We start from the raw sequence: 15,436 nt of genomic DNA on the forward strand, positions 1-15,436 counted from the left end.
CTTTATCTTTCACCATGGTACTACTCATCCTATCTTATTACTTTATGTAGATGATATTATTTTAATTGGGAATAATTTTGTGGCTTTGCACCATTTGATGTAAGGATTTTGGTCCGCTTCATTATTTTTTGGCCAATAAGGTCCGACCTACTTATGTTGGTATTGATCTTTCTCAAACTAAATATGCTCTCGACTTGCTTAAGTGGACAAGTATGATTGATTGTAAACCATGCAGTACTCTGATTGCCTCTCATACACAATTATCTAATGAGGATGGTACTCCGCTCTCTAATCCTTCGAAATTTCGTCATCTATTGGGATCTCTATAGTATCTCACCTTACTCGTCCAGATCATGCTTATGTTGTCAATCATCTTTCTTAGTTCATGTCTCGTCCTACTCACACACATCTGATTGCAGCAAAACTTATACGTATTCTCCGGTATGGTATGGTGACTATTGACCATGGATTACTTTTCGGCGCTCTTCTGTTCCTCCTACCCTTCGTGGCTATTCCAATGTTGATTGGATGGGGGTCTGGACACTCATTGCTCCACTTCCGGATTTCTTATTGTTTATGGGCCTAATTTAATTTCTTGGAGTTCCACTAAGCAACCAACGGTCTTCCGTTCTAGCGTTGAATCCGATTATAGGGCTTTGGCTCATGCTTGTACTAAATCGATTTGGCTTTCCTATGTTCTTTGTGAGCTTCGTCATCCAGTACGTTCACCTATTTTCTTATTCTATGATAATTTGAGCACTACCTACATAGTTGCAAATCCGTTTTTTCATGCTCGAACGAAGCACATGGAGGTAGATTATCACTTCGTTAGTTAACATGTAAAAATTGGTACCCACAAGGTGCAATTTATTCCTTCTATCAACCAACATGCGGATGTTCTTACCAAGAGGCTTCCATCCCCATGCTTCGCACTCTTGAGGTCCAAACTTGTCACCATGCTGTAGGATTACTTGTAAACCCTGTGGGCTTAGGATTAATTGTATCTCAAGTCAATTGATTAGTATATATTTGTAATATTGTGTTATCAATGAAATCAAGGAATTACAATTCTACAGAGTTGATATAAAACCAATCTCCAAACTAAAGCAGTGTAAAGTGTAAAAGTCAGCTTATTTGGTTCCATAACGCCATACATTCTTCGTCCGTATCTTTTTCGGCCACCAGAAGACGGTGCCATGAAAATTCTTCATGCTGCTACGATTGCAAACTGCATCGAACCCTCCAACGTTCCGGTTTGTTTGAATTAATCTTCCCCTTCTTCCCTCTCCCTACGGACAGCTCCAAAGTGGCTTATCAAGAGGTCAACAACCAAGGGCACCAAGTCCTTGCAAGGGACACTCTTCTTATAAACATCTCCCAGATGTGAGTCACTCCCTATTCTTCCTCCCAAGAAAACATCAGCCCCTTCACAAGGCTTCCCATTCTCATCCCTTGCCATGCACCCCATGAAACCAATATCCGCCACTTGCACTTGTGCACAGGTATTTGGACACCCTGTCCAATGCATCCTCACCGGTCGAGTCACTGCCACGTGCCTTTCCACCTCCTCGGTCACCTTCAAGGCCCTTGCTTTTGTCTCAATGATTGCTTGCCCACAGAACTGGTTGCCAGTGCAGGCCACCAATCCTTTCATGAGAATTGAAGGTTTGGGGGAATACTTATTTTGCAAAAGAGGCTCTTTGAGTAATGCTTCAATTCTTGAATTCTCTACATTGGGGAGGATTATGTTTTGCTCCACGGTGAGCCGGAGTTCCCCTGTGCCATACTCATCGGCTAAACGAGCTAGCTCATCCATGTCATCTGCTTGAAGCCGGCCTACAGGAATGTGAAGTCCCACATAGCTTAAACCTTCTTGTTTCTGCGGATGGACACCCATATAATCTCTCCTTTCCCATTGCTTCTTAACCAGGTCTTCGGAAGATGCTCTCACCAGGTCTTCGAAAGGCATTCTTTTCACAACCTCTGACCTAAATCCTTCTATGCCCTGCATTCGTACGATGTTCAAAAACTGTCAGGCAAATACTATAACAAAAATTCTTGAGTTCGGCAATATACATTTAGTGCACAAAAGAAGAAAAACAATTCGATCGCATTCTGATTTGCTACTAAACATTTTATATAATGTAGATCTTCGAAATTTTTGTGAGGGTTTTCTCTGTAATAATATAGAAACATAGTACACCAAATTCAGTAACTTGGGAGATTACACTTATTACCGCATATTGAAACTAGGACTATTATAAGTCGGACAACAATTACTTACTAGTTCATCAATCAACCACATCATTCTTGTTTTTTGTCGGTTCCCTCTGAAGCCAAGGTCTCTATAGGCCTCTAGTATTGCTTTGCAAACTGGGATCACATCATCCGCGGAGACCCAGGCATCAAGGGGAACTGCCTCTGCGCATCGCTTGGGACTGAAGAATCCTCCAACGAGCAAATTGAATCCGAATCTGCCATCCTTTGTTGCAGGCATGTAAGCAAGATCGTTGATGTGGGGATGCTCGAAAAGGTCATGAGTGCCCACCACAGCCACATTCCACTTTCTTGGCCTGCTCAGATGAACCAAACTTAAGAGACCAAGTATTTCTACTCATGTAAAAATTAAGCCCCTAATTGTATACAAAGAACGGAACAGTATTTTCAGCATATGCGGGAGCCAAAACACTTACAAGTTTGTGACATTTGGATTTCCAAGTGAATTCCCAGTGATATATTGAGACAACAAGTTTGTGTAAGGTCTTGTATCGACAACCTCGAGTGGGTCAATGCCTGCAAGAGGATTTCCAACTGGATTTCTCACATTGTCCATGCCACTCTGCAGACTCGTCAATCCAACTTCGGCAAGACCTTTCAAAATTTCCAGCACATCCGGCAGTACTACTCCGCGGATTTGCCAATTTTGCCTTGTTGTGACATCCGCACAGCCATCCTTGCCATATTTTCTTATCACACTCGCAAGATATCTCGTTTGTGCACTTGTTGTGACACCATTTGGTAGCTTCAATCTCATCATAAATCTACCATCTGGTCAAGAAAATTTGATTAAGAACATATGGAAACCATGAGGTGCTTGATGGGTGTAATAAAAAGATGTCAAACAATCTGCCAATCTTCTTGTCGGACCTTCAACTTCGCACATTAATTAAACGAATTCATGTTCTAAAGTGCGATCCTTATTAATAATCTGACAACATAACATAGCAACATCGACAATAAAGACCATTACCCTCACGAATATTCGAACTAATTTACTGACCTGAGTCATTCAAATCATATAACAAATATATATCAAACTAACTTACAATGTTGCTTTCTCCTGTGGAAAAGCCCAAGCCACTTGAGCCTGACATCGATATCATCCTTAGTATCCTTAGCCTTGTCAAGTTCCTCAAAAGAGATCTTGGCAAGATCTTCAATCCCACCTTCCATGAAAAGCTTCATAGGCTCCCTCTCAATCTTCACCTTCTCCTGAACATTAATCCCTCCTCTAAACTTCTCCTTCAAAACCCAGTACCCATCTCTCTCCTCCACTCTAGGTTCCAGCCTCGCCGCCTCCACCTCGGCAGAAACCGGCGCCACCGGGGTGGTGGCAGCTGCCAGCCTTGTTGCCCTGCAGTAGGGAGCTGCTGAGGACAGGGGAGGGGATAGGAATAGAACAGAGAGGGATGGTGACATGGTTGATAGTACTAGAAGTATGCTGCCGCAGGTAATGATAGCAAAGAGCTGAAGATTTTGGTGGAGGTGAAGTGGGAATTGAGAGAGAGACGAGGAGGGTGTTCATTTTTGTAGGTGAAGGTGTAGGATCAGCGGTGGCTGGTGAGGACCTTAGGAGGAGGGAGAGGTTTTTTTTTTTTGTTGAGAGTGGACTCTTGGGTGGTGCCAAGGGTCATCTGTGTTTTGGGTTTGTGTTCACCAATTTGTTTCTGTTTTGTTTTTTCATACCAAATGCCAATTGGATAATTGTCTTTGTGGGGTGGTGTGTCAAGCATGTGCCACGTTATGGAGATGTGTTTATCAAACTTATTTTTCCATGCTCTTCTTAAGCTTAAGTCGGTTAAAGTGGACATTTCATATCATGCTGGAAAAGATTAAGCCGTTGTGGTTGGCCAAGTATGAAATTTGCAAATTGTCTTAAGCCTTTAAAACTGCATAATCTCTGCCAATGTGTACGTAAGTGGGGGTGAAATAGCTCGATATTGACAGTTTCAGGAGTAAAGTGAGATAAATTCAATTTTAGGCAATAAAGTGAGACTAAAAACTAAAAAACTATGCCTTCTAAAAACTAAGTACGACATTACTGCAAATGTGAATTGTCCTAGTGGTTAAGATCTTAACCTGGTAATTTCCTGCACGACTCTATAACCTAACACGAAAAGACATGAAAATAACGAGTTTCGGATCAACACATTAACTAATTGGGTCATTCACCTAATAAGATATGGGTTCTTAACATATTTACTTGCAAGTAACCCGTTAAGAAAAAAAATTAGTTTGATAATTTTAAACTACTGAATAAATCTTACTAATTATTACAATAGTTATAGTATGGGTAAATTACCTGATAAATTACTGAATAAATCTTACTAATCGGGTCGTTCACCTGATAAATTACTTGACAGCCACGTCATCACTTAATAGATTTTCTAACGAATGTATGAAATTGAAATAAAATAATAAGTCAATCTATGAAATTGAAATTTTAAAGATGTTGTAAAGAATTGAAATCGACCCAAACCTGAGGGGGTAAAATGTAATTTACCCTTATAGTATTTAACTTCGTAAGTGAGATTAAAAATTTCCTAAGCACATTAAAAATACCAAAGCAGTTAAAAATACAAAATCATATTAAAAATGCATTATAATTAATTTACAAGCGTGAAAAATGTGAGAAAAAAAATATATGCAAACACTCGCATCTCTACGCTTTGACAATGGGTACATCATCGTTTGGATTATTAAAACCCTACAAAACCTCATGAACAGTATTTTTAAGGGAGGGAAAAATAAATAAAAATTCATAATAATTAATGTTCTTCACAAAATATGAAGTAATATTTATGTAACGATGTGATATGTAAATGCTAATTAGTTTTTTCATTTGATTAGTTATTGAATTAAAATATATTTTCTTTAACAAGTAATAAGTCAAGTCATATTACCTGTTAATATTAACAGTTTGGGTCAAGTCATATTTGACACACCCCGACCCAGAGGATCAAGGCGTGCTGGCCGTCACGTGAGCGTGACGTAACCAAAAGTGCGACACGGAAGCAAGATATAACAGAATATGAAGGAATTCAAACCAATCTCTAGTAGAACCACCTACTAGAATAAAAGGATGAGTTATAAGGTAAACACATAAATTCAGAGCATAGGTTTAAGTGCAGTCAAGTAGGACCAAAATAAAATACATCACCCGCAGTTGAGTCCTACATGCAGAACGTCTGTCAGAATGCCGAAAAAAGACCTCAAGAGCCACCAACCGCTAACTAGAACCTGGAGGGGCGCAAAACAAAGATGAGTGGGTCAGTAAAATCAAAGATTTTCCAAAACATTTCATTTAAAACATTTCTAACCCCTCACCGTAAAACCTGTATAATTTCCCAGAAAAATAGTATATAAACATATATATACACATATCATCAAAACTCAGCTCATATCCATCAACATAACATCTCAGAAATAATATGCCACGCCATGCCAAATATAATCAGAAATGCATCAATATCAATCAAATGAAATAATAAATCAACCGGAGACCCTACAATGGTCCTGTATGGCTGATTCTAAAGCTCAACATCCCACTCAACCGGAGTCACCACAGTGACCTATACGGCCCTGCCGGAGTCACCAACTGTGACCTGTACGGCACTACACTGCACATCACTCGGAACTACGTATAGTAGTCTGTACGATGAAAGGTGTATAAATACGCTCTAGTGCTTCTCTCATCAATCATCAGCGCACATAACTAAGGTCACCCACTAGTCGGAATCACATCTAGTGATCTATACGACTAGCATGTCGGAACCCTCACATGGTATGTACGACATCCACCTACTTGGATCCAAGGCGAGCGTGCGGTGTGGTGAATAATATAAGCACTATCACCTAGGGTGCAGGTTATGAGCTTTCAATGCAATTCTCATAAAATAACTCATCTGAATAATATAAAAACTCACATGTGCGTCCACCGCGTCAATTAACATATATATGCATCAATTATCAAACTAAATATCTCAACATTTGCATGCATGGCAATTTAAATCATAATTTTTATATAAACGCATTTTCTGGGAAAAAACAGTTGTATATAGGTAATACGAAAACAAAACTGCCCACTCACTGATAAGTCGATGGGTCGTAACCCCCGTGACGTCCCTGGATGCCCTCGTCCTCGGGATAAGTGTCACCTATATGCGAAACAACTATAAAAACGTTAATTTAAACACATAACCAACAATTCGAAATAACTTCTCATACGATGCTCAATTTGGGTATATGAATATACCACATCGACCTGCTCGACGTCACGGACGTCGAGAAATTTTTAAATAAATTTTTGGAGGCCGCACGCGCTCCCACGCGCCAGGACAGGCACGGGGACACGCGCCCCCACGCGCATCATCCCCAACCTTGGTTCGCCGGACTGGTTTTTCTAGCCAAACTTTAAACGCCTTGTTCTCCTTCGTTTCTCAACCATTTTCTTCGTATTTTATACCAAAATGAAGCCCCAAACATGTAGAATCACGATACACTATTTTTAAGCTCCAAAAACAACTAAATCTCACCGGAAAAATCCAAGCAAAACCGGCCAAACTCAACCCTCGTGATCCCGACGTCCAAATCCTTCAAACGAAGCACTCCGAGCTTCCTTGGGACCTCACTAAGCTCACTATAAGCTTAGAATTCCCTGAAACACAACATTTTATGTGTGCATGAACAGTGACCAAAAATGGGGGGTTCGGGTTCACGTGAAATCGAAGGTTCCACATCCTAAAACTAGCACCAATCAACTCAAAACATCACGAGGATGAAGATTCTTACCTTGTTTACTTCGATCCACTGAGTTTTGGGGGGTTTTGGGTGTGGCCGTACAATATGGGTGTGAGAGAGAGAGTGTCGAGATGGAGGAGAGAGAGAGAGCTACGGGATAGAGAGAGGGTAAGGGTTTAGATGGTCCCCTTTCAATCCACACTATCCATCATCTAAATCCCTAACCAAAATTAACAAAAACCAAATTTAATAATCCAACTCATCTTATTTATTTTCTTCCAAAACATATCTAAGGTTAAACCAAATAATGTCACACACATACCTTAATACCCGCTAAGGGTAAATCCGTCATTTCATGTCCTTAATAAGAAAATCCCGGGACGGGCTGTGACAATATTACCCTTCTTTTAGCGGGTATTATACAAAACGCTGTGTCAAAATATTGGGTATATCACAAAAACGACATGAATGTTAAATCTATGAATATACTCATTTTCTAAGTATAAAATATTACTTGTACTTAGAAAATTACGACATTACCAATATTATTATATTTTCTAATTAATTAGGTTTTTTCCCTTTAGATGAAAGTGAACTCGTAATTTAATAGTTGAATTTGTATTTGGCTTATATAGCTTCAAGCAGCAAGACCACCAACACGGTTCATACTTGGAAGGCCAAGGCCTGAAAGGTCACCTTTCCATACCTCAGCCTCCTCTCTGAGGCATTTTATCAAAACACTTGCCCCCTTACCAATAAAAAACTTTAGAGCAACCATTAAACAATTGAGCAAGTTGATGGGTGAAGAAGACGGCAATTTATAGTTTGATATATAATTATAATTAATTTATTGTGTGGTTTTATACAGATTCCCCTTCCTTCCACTCCATCCCACCCCAACCCAGTCCCTCCTTGGCAAAATATCATTGTATTGAGAAAGAATATACTTGCCACTTAGCAATATGATCTACTTGTACTCCTCTTCACTTATAAGGAGACGTCTTAAGTTTGAATCTCGTGAATGGGGAGTGCGCTACTAATTTATTGCCCAACCCCCTAGTGTAAGTATATCGTTGTATAAAAAAAATATCAATTATAAATTTTCTTCAATGTTTTGATTCAGTTGTAGCGCTATCAAAGTCATACCTAAATGTGGCTCAATTTTTTAGGACTAGTTTGAAAGTACTTATAAAATGATTTTTATAACTAATATTATAACCACTTCCAATTAATATGATCAATATATACTTAATTGTTATGTACAATATCACTACTAGAAATCAAAAACGAAAAGGATAGTTCAGTCTCGTTTGTGCCATAAATACAAATAAGGCTTGACGTGGGACGACCCTCTCTGAAGCAGCCAAGGACTCGGACACCACCCTCCTCGAAGTATGTCCAGCACGCAGACGACCAAACCTTGGAACCTCTTGCTTCCTTAAAGGACGAGGAACGCGTCACCAAACATACTGACGTCACCTCGACAATCATGCAATATGTCGTAAATCTCAGCAGAAGGTCACCAATCACGAGTTGTAGTTATTGTCAACGTCAAAAGATCGATCTATCCCTACTCCAACTCAATGATGTGATCGAAGTTTTCTTCTCCAGCTGCCTATAAATAGAATAAAGGCCTTCAAACATCAAGTGAATCTTCAATCAACAAAATTGCTCTTCAGCAAAAGACCTTAGCTCTTCAACCACAATTCAAAGTCTTCTTTTGAAGCAAAACACTCCATACGATCGTTGAGATCTAAGACTTTTACAGCTTTGCCACCCCCATGGTTTTATTTGATTGACGTGCAATTCCAACAACCATGATCACTTTACATCTTAGAGTTTATTTACTTTTCTAAGCGACACAACTCTACTCTCACTACTGTCTATTGGTATCATCCAATGGCATGCCTATTTTCTCTCTCAAGTCATCTCGTGGCACTGAAACCGAAAGCAACACTCGGGACAAATATGTGTTGAATTTAGTCAAGCTAGCCCTATCCGAGTTTTGGCACCAACAACTCTAAAAAATTTTACCATATACGGTTTAAGTTGAAAGTTTTTAATTTTGAGTCTAGGGAACACCGTGTGAATATTTTCTACTAAAATGGTAAACAAATAAAACACAATTGCGATTAAGATCATAGATGATATTAGAGTAACATTTGTGTGAGGGGCATTTATGAATGAGAATGATATGATTTTATAAGTTTTATTCGAGCATCAACTTGATATTAGAGTAACATTTGTGTGAGGAGCATTTATAAATGAGAACGATGTGAGTGTTTATATATATATGTTCAGAACGAAGATAAGCAGTTGTGAGTTATTTCGGGGTATAAATGAGTGAGGTATTATTTTATTATAGCTACTAATGCATCAAAAATTGTCTACTTATTAAGATATTGGGGGAAACTAATACCATATAATTAATTATTTTAAAATACAAAAAGAAACTCTACAGTGTTTGATTCATTTGTTGCACTACCTAACTCATGGTTAGATGTGGTTCAGTTTCTTAATATGATCACAATAAATATACTTAAATTTGCTTCTTCTTGAGAAGGAAAACAAAGAGTCGCTCTTGTTTGGGCTGAGAATTATTTGGACCTGGTTTAATTAGGTCCAGGCACTTAGGAAAGCACTAAATCCTTGTTGGGTGTTTATTTTTTACTAAAGTGAACATTGCTACGACCTAAATATTTTAAAAATGTTATGATGTGGCAGCTAGTGGACAGCAAGTTTACAGTGGTCTGCTACATTTCTTGGTGTAATCGATTTCATTAGTAGTCATGTAACGTTATTCCCTCCAAAGCTAGTTCATATCTTGTAACCAGCCAAAGAGTGCCTGACAAGCAACATAATTTGACAAGGTTGAAACTGTACAGTATATAATGAATGGTCAGATAGTGTGTTATGTGTCAATAGATTAGTAGGTTTGTTATAAGGAGGTTAAGTTAGTTATAAGGAGTCTTAGTTAACAAGCTAGATTTGAGAATATATAACAAATGTAATGACTGTAATTCGATATACAAAAAATATTACAACAATTCATTTCTCTCTCTTCACATCTCTTTTTCCTTATCTCTCTAAAGAAACCTTCGTCATCATTTATGCATTATTACATTTCTGCAACATAATCTATTGCTTTACATGGTATCATTCGCCGATCGAGCTCTTCTTGCTTGAAAGGTTATCTCGATCTTGGATTTCTTGCTTCCGCCGCTCAAGATCTTCTTCTTCTTCTCTGTTATCTTGGATTTCTTGGTTTCGGAATTGTAATAGCTTCTCTGTCTCACGATTATTCGTCTTTACAATCATGTCCACCAAGTGTTTGATATATTTCCTGTGTGAATTTTTCTTCAACAAGCTACAATGGTGACTGCCAACCAACTACAAATTCGAGTCAAGGGTATTCAAGCACTCAATCTGCAACCACTCAATGTATCTAGTTCAAGAACAATTACAACAAGAACAAGGGAAGAGGTAAATTCAACTATAATACCAATTCTCGATTTGGGAATTCTAGAATTGTCTACAAAACTTCTGCTTTCTGTATTCTTGGTGCATCTCCATCACATTCCGCCTGTCAAATATGTGGAAAATTTGGTCATCTTGCTAATACATGTCGATTCAGAAATATTGATGCTGTTGTAGTTGAAGGATGTCAGATTTGTGGCAAGAAGAATCACACTGCTCAGTTTTGCCATTTTCGAAATGCAAATATTTCTGGCACCACCCCTTAAATGACTGCAATGCATCTCAACTCCTCACCATCCACTCCAACATCAAATGCCTCTTCTCAGCAGTTCTGGCTTACAGATTCAGGAGCCACAAATCATCTCACTGCATACTTGCAGAACCTTTCTTTGGCTACTCCTTTCCCATCCACAGAAACCATTCAAATTGCAAATGGTGCAGGTTTATCAATTTCACTTATTGGTTCATCTGTCATTCCTACACCTACTCAAAAATTGAAGCTTAATTCAGTGTTATATGTTCCAAGAATTACTCAGAATTTGTTATCTGTGCACAGAATCTGTCTCAATAACAATTGTTGGCTAATTTTCGATGCTTTTAATTTCTGGATTCAGGACAAAGCCACATGGTGGATTCTGTACAAGAGGCGGTGCAGTAATGGGCTATATCCAATACCAATATCAAGACCACCTGTGATCATAATAGGCTATATCCAATACCAATATCAAGACCACCTGTGATCAAACATCAAGGATTTAAAGCTGCATTTCTTGGACAGCAAGTGCATTCCAGTTTTTGGCATAGCAGACTAGGTCATCCTTCTAATTCCACTGTCTCCACTATATTTAGAAAATCTAATATTCCAATACCTTCAGATGTATTACCATATATGTGTCATTCTTGTTTACAAGGAAAATTCAGCAAGTTACCTTTTTCACCATCTGTGTCTAAATCTGTAATTCCTTTTGAAATAGTGCATAGTGATGTATGGGGTCCTGCTCCCTGTACCTCTATTGATGGTTATAAATACTATGTGAAATTCATTGATGAATGCACTAGATATTGTTGGCTATTTCCTTTGCATAATAAAAGTGAAATATGTTATGTGTTTATTAGGTTATATCAATTCATTTTCAATCACTTTGCAGTCTTTATTAAAACCTTACAAAGTGATGGGGTTAGGGAGTATACAGGTAATGTTTTTCGATTCTTCTTAATAGATAAAGGAATCACTCATCAAATATCATGTCCTCACACTCCAGAGGAAAATGGCCTGGCAAAACGAAAACATAGGCATATTGTTGAAACCTCAATCACATTGCTACAACATGCATCCCTACCAGCATTTTTTTGGTCATTTGCTTGTCAAACTGCAATATACCTTATTAACAGGATGCCTTCATCAACTATAAATAACCAATCACCATTTGAGGTTCTTTTTCACTCTGTTCCAGATGTTCAACACCTGAGGATTTTTTATTGTGCATGTTTCCCATTATTAAAGCCCTATACTAGTAACAAACTGCAACCTAAAACCAAAATATGCATTTTTCTGGGATATGCATCTAAGTACAAGGGATATATTTGTTTTGAAGCTAGCTCAAAGCGCTTTTACATCTCGAGACATGTTATATTTGATGAGTGTGATTTCCCATATTCTTCCCTTGTCCAAAAGTCATACATCCATTCACAACAGTCCACTTCTGAAATTCCAGTGAGTTCAGTATCTGTTACTAGTAATAATACAATTGTTGGAGCACCATCAAATCCTTTTGTGTCTAGTCCTAGTGTTACACCTAGTTCTGCCAATGCCAGATTTCATAATTCCCCAAATGCACTAGATTTATCTTAGCCAACATCAACACAAGACACAAGACAACCCATTACTGGCACTTCACCTCAGTGTACTTCCTCTACCATCCCTGTGGTTTCTAAATTTCAACCAGAAACTTTACAAGTAATTATTCCTATCCCTCCATTGAACTTACACCTTATGCAAACACGATCAAAGAGTGGAATTGTCAAGAAGAAAGCATTCATTGCCATGGCCTCTGAGAATGCAGAAGTGGATTTATCTCAGATTGAACCAGTTTCTTACAAATCTGCTCTGAAATCTCCAATATGGTTTAAAGCTATGGTGGAGGAAATACAAGCCTTACATTCTCAGCAAACTTGGTCCTTGGTTCCTTTACCATCAAACAAAAATCTTGTGGGGTGCAAGTGGGTCTATAAGATCAAGAGGTATGCAGATGGAACTATTTCATGATACAAGGCCTAGGCTTGTGGCCAAGGGGTTCAATCAAGAGGCAGGTATAATATATTATGGTGAAACATTCAGCCCTGTGGTTAAGCCTACTACAGTGAGACTTGTTCTTGCATTAGCTGCACAATTTGGTTGGGGTTTAAGACAACTTGGTGTCAAAAATGCATTTTTGCATGGAATTTTGCAAGAAGAGGTATACATGGTACAACCTCCTAGTTTTGTGGATTCTGTCTATTCATCATCAGTATGCAAACTTCACAAGTCGTTATATGGTCTCAAACAAGATATAAAATATCGATGATATCGGAAATATCGGTAGTCCAAAAACACGGAAATTTCGATGAAAATATCGGGATATTATCGATATCGATAAAAATTGAATAAAAACCACGGAAATTATAAGAAAAACTTGGAAATTTTTATTGAAACTTTGCAGGATGTTTATTTAGTCAATTATCTATTAGTTTATCACAAAAAAAAATTGGAAGGAAATGTATTGCATAATGGATTTAATTGATTTAAGTTGATTATATAGCGAGCTGGCAAACATTGTGAGTGTAGAAAATATGTAGTAATTAATGAAAGAAATTTAAACACACCATAATCATTTATATATAATGAATTAGTACAATATTTTACACTTTATACATTGCATGGTAAGATATATGAGTAACTTAGTACCACATAGAGTTCCTATGAGGTTCAAAATTTTCACTATCTTCATCATCTCTATGCGTAGAGTAAGTGTATTGTGAAGAGTAGTCAGCAACCATGACAATGGCTTTCAAGAACCAAAACCCAAAAGTCAATAGGAAACCGAATACTTCGGTGTTTTTCGGGATTTCGGGATTACCAAACAAATGGGATTTGGAAACCAATCCCATATCGAAAATTTCGGTATTTTTCGGGATGGGATTCCCAAACTTCGGGATGGTTTTGGTTTGGGATTTTTCGGTTTGGGTTTGGGACTTTTTCGGTTTGGTTTGGGATTTTCGGGAATTTTTTCCAGCCCTACCATGTAAGTGACCACATTAAAAATAGAAAAATTAAAAACCACATGCCATTGACTAAGTAATTAATTGACACAATTTAAAAATAATACCACAAAAAATTTGGAATATGTGCAAATTTGTTTCTTGTAAAAAGAATTCAAAACAAAACCATATATATAAATATTTTAGCATATTATCACAAAAACATAAGTGATATGGTCGTTAAGGCGTTGAAGGAGTCAAATGGGAGAGGTTCGAATCCTTCTATGCGCAAAATTGAGACTTTTCAGAAATTTTCAAGTATTTTTGGATTTCATATCGCGATATATTAACGATAATTAAAGGATAAGTCATGAAATATCGTTATCTCAAAAAAAAAACGATAATATATTTTCGATATTTTGGTCCTTGGTCTCAAACAAGCCCCAAGGGCATGCTTCATTATTTGTCAAACACACTGATTCTGGGGTTGTCATCCTTCTCCTTTATGTGGATGATATAATTGTCACAAGGAGTACACCAACTATCATTCAAGAAGTCATTTGTGCATTGGCAACAGAATTTGATATCAAGGATCTGGGTCCACTCCATTATTTTCTTGGCATTCAAATTACACAAGCTGCAGAAAGGTTGTTTCTATCTCAACATAGGTATATTAATGATCTGTTGACAAAGACAGAAATGCATCAGTCAAAGCCCTGTGCTACTCCTTGCTTGCCTCATAATCGGCTTCTTAAGGATGATGGAACACCATTTGATAATCTTGCATTGTACAGAAGCATAGTGGGAGCATTACAATATCTCACTTTCACAAGACCTGACATTACATTTTTTGTGCATCAGGTTTGTCAGTTCATGCATTGTCCCATGGAGTCACATTACTTGGCTGTAAAAAGGATATTACGATATCTTAAAGGGACTCAACATTATGGTATTCAATATGTGAAAGGAGAGTTGGAGTTGAATACATTTAGTGATGTTGACTGGGCAGGGGATCCCAATGACAGAAGATCCACAACTGGATTTGTTGTTTTCTTAGGCACCAATCCAATCTCATGGTCATCCAAGAAGCAAAATACAGTATCTCGCTCTTCAACGGAAGCTGAGTATAGAGCAATTGCTACAACAGCTACTAAGATCGATTAGATCAAACAGATTCTTGCATTTCTGCCGATTGACATATCAACTCCATCGACAATGTTTTGTGATAATTTGTCAACGATTGCTCTTACCTGGAATCCAATTATGCATTAAAGATCCAAACATATTGAGATTGACGTGCATTTTGTTCAAGAAAGGGTTGCTAAACAATTACTTCACATGCAATTTGTATCCTCTACTGAGCAATTTGCTGATATCTTGACAAAAGGGCTGTTTGCACCATTGTTCCGTGCTCACTGTTCCAATCTCAGGCTTCGTGATCCTCCTCCTGAGCTTGAGGGAGGATGTTAACAATATATAATGAATGGTCAGATAGTGTGCCATGTGTCAATGGATTAGTAGGTTTTGTTATAAGGAGGTTAAGGTAGTTAGAAGGAGTCTTAGTGAACAAGCTAGATTTGAGAATATATAACAAATGTAATGACTGTAATTTGATATACAGAAAATATTACAACAATTCATTTCTCTCTCTTCGCATCTCTTTTTCCTTATCTCTCTAAAGAAACCTTCATCATCATTTCTG

General features: G+C 37.9%; 2 protein-coding genes across 2 annotated transcripts; one reads left to right on the forward strand and one right to left on the reverse strand.

Moving 5' to 3' along the window:
* Positions 1-998: 998 nt before the first annotated feature.
* Positions 999-3,940, reverse strand: LOC103436487 (ferredoxin--nitrite reductase, chloroplastic). The gene is made up of 4 exons (XM_008374916.4): positions 3,327-3,940; positions 2,694-3,048; positions 2,285-2,573; positions 999-2,005 (listed from the first exon to the last, which is right to left on the reverse strand). The coding sequence occupies exons 1-4, from the start codon at positions 3,697-3,699 to the stop codon at positions 1,265-1,267; spliced, it is 1,758 nt and encodes a 585-aa protein (XP_008373138.1). The 5' UTR covers positions 3,700-3,940; the 3' UTR covers positions 999-1,264.
* An 8,601-nt stretch (positions 3,941-12,541) lies between these two features.
* On the forward strand, positions 12,542-14,898 carry LOC108173384 (uncharacterized mitochondrial protein AtMg00810-like). Its single transcript, XM_017332318.1, has 3 exons — positions 12,542-12,738; positions 12,836-13,004; positions 14,176-14,898. The coding sequence occupies exons 1-3, from the start codon at positions 12,542-12,544 to the stop codon at positions 14,896-14,898; spliced, it is 1,089 nt and encodes a 362-aa protein (XP_017187807.1).
* Positions 14,899-15,436: the final 538 nt, after the last annotated feature.

Source organism: Malus domestica, chromosome 05 (assembly GCF_042453785.1).
Source record: "Malus domestica chromosome 05, GDT2T_hap1".
Lineage (NCBI taxonomy): Eukaryota > Viridiplantae > Streptophyta > Magnoliopsida > Rosales > Rosaceae > Malus > Malus domestica.

Coding starts and splice junctions, on each gene's coding strand:
- LOC103436487 (XM_008374916.4), bottom strand. CDS start 3,699: ATGTCACCATCCCTCTCTGTTCTATTCCTATCCCCTCCCCTGTCCTCA. Junction 2,574..2,693: donor AATCCAAATGTCACAAACTT/GTAAGTGTTTTG, acceptor TCATCTGAGCAG/GCCAAGAAAGTGGAATGTGG. Junction 2,006..2,284: donor TGTGGTTGATTGATGAACTA/GTAAGTAATTGT, acceptor GTACGAATGCAG/GGCATAGAAGGATTTAGGTC.
- LOC108173384 (XM_017332318.1), top strand. CDS start 12,542: ATGGCCTCTGAGAATGCAGAAGTGGATTTATCTCAGATTGAACCAGTT. Junction 12,739..12,835: donor TGGGTCTATAAGATCAAGAG/GTATGCAGATGG, acceptor TGAAACATTCAG/CCCTGTGGTTAAGCCTACTA. Junction 13,005..14,175: donor ATTCTGTCTATTCATCATCA/GTATGCAAACTT, acceptor GTCTCAAACAAG/CCCCAAGGGCATGCTTCATT.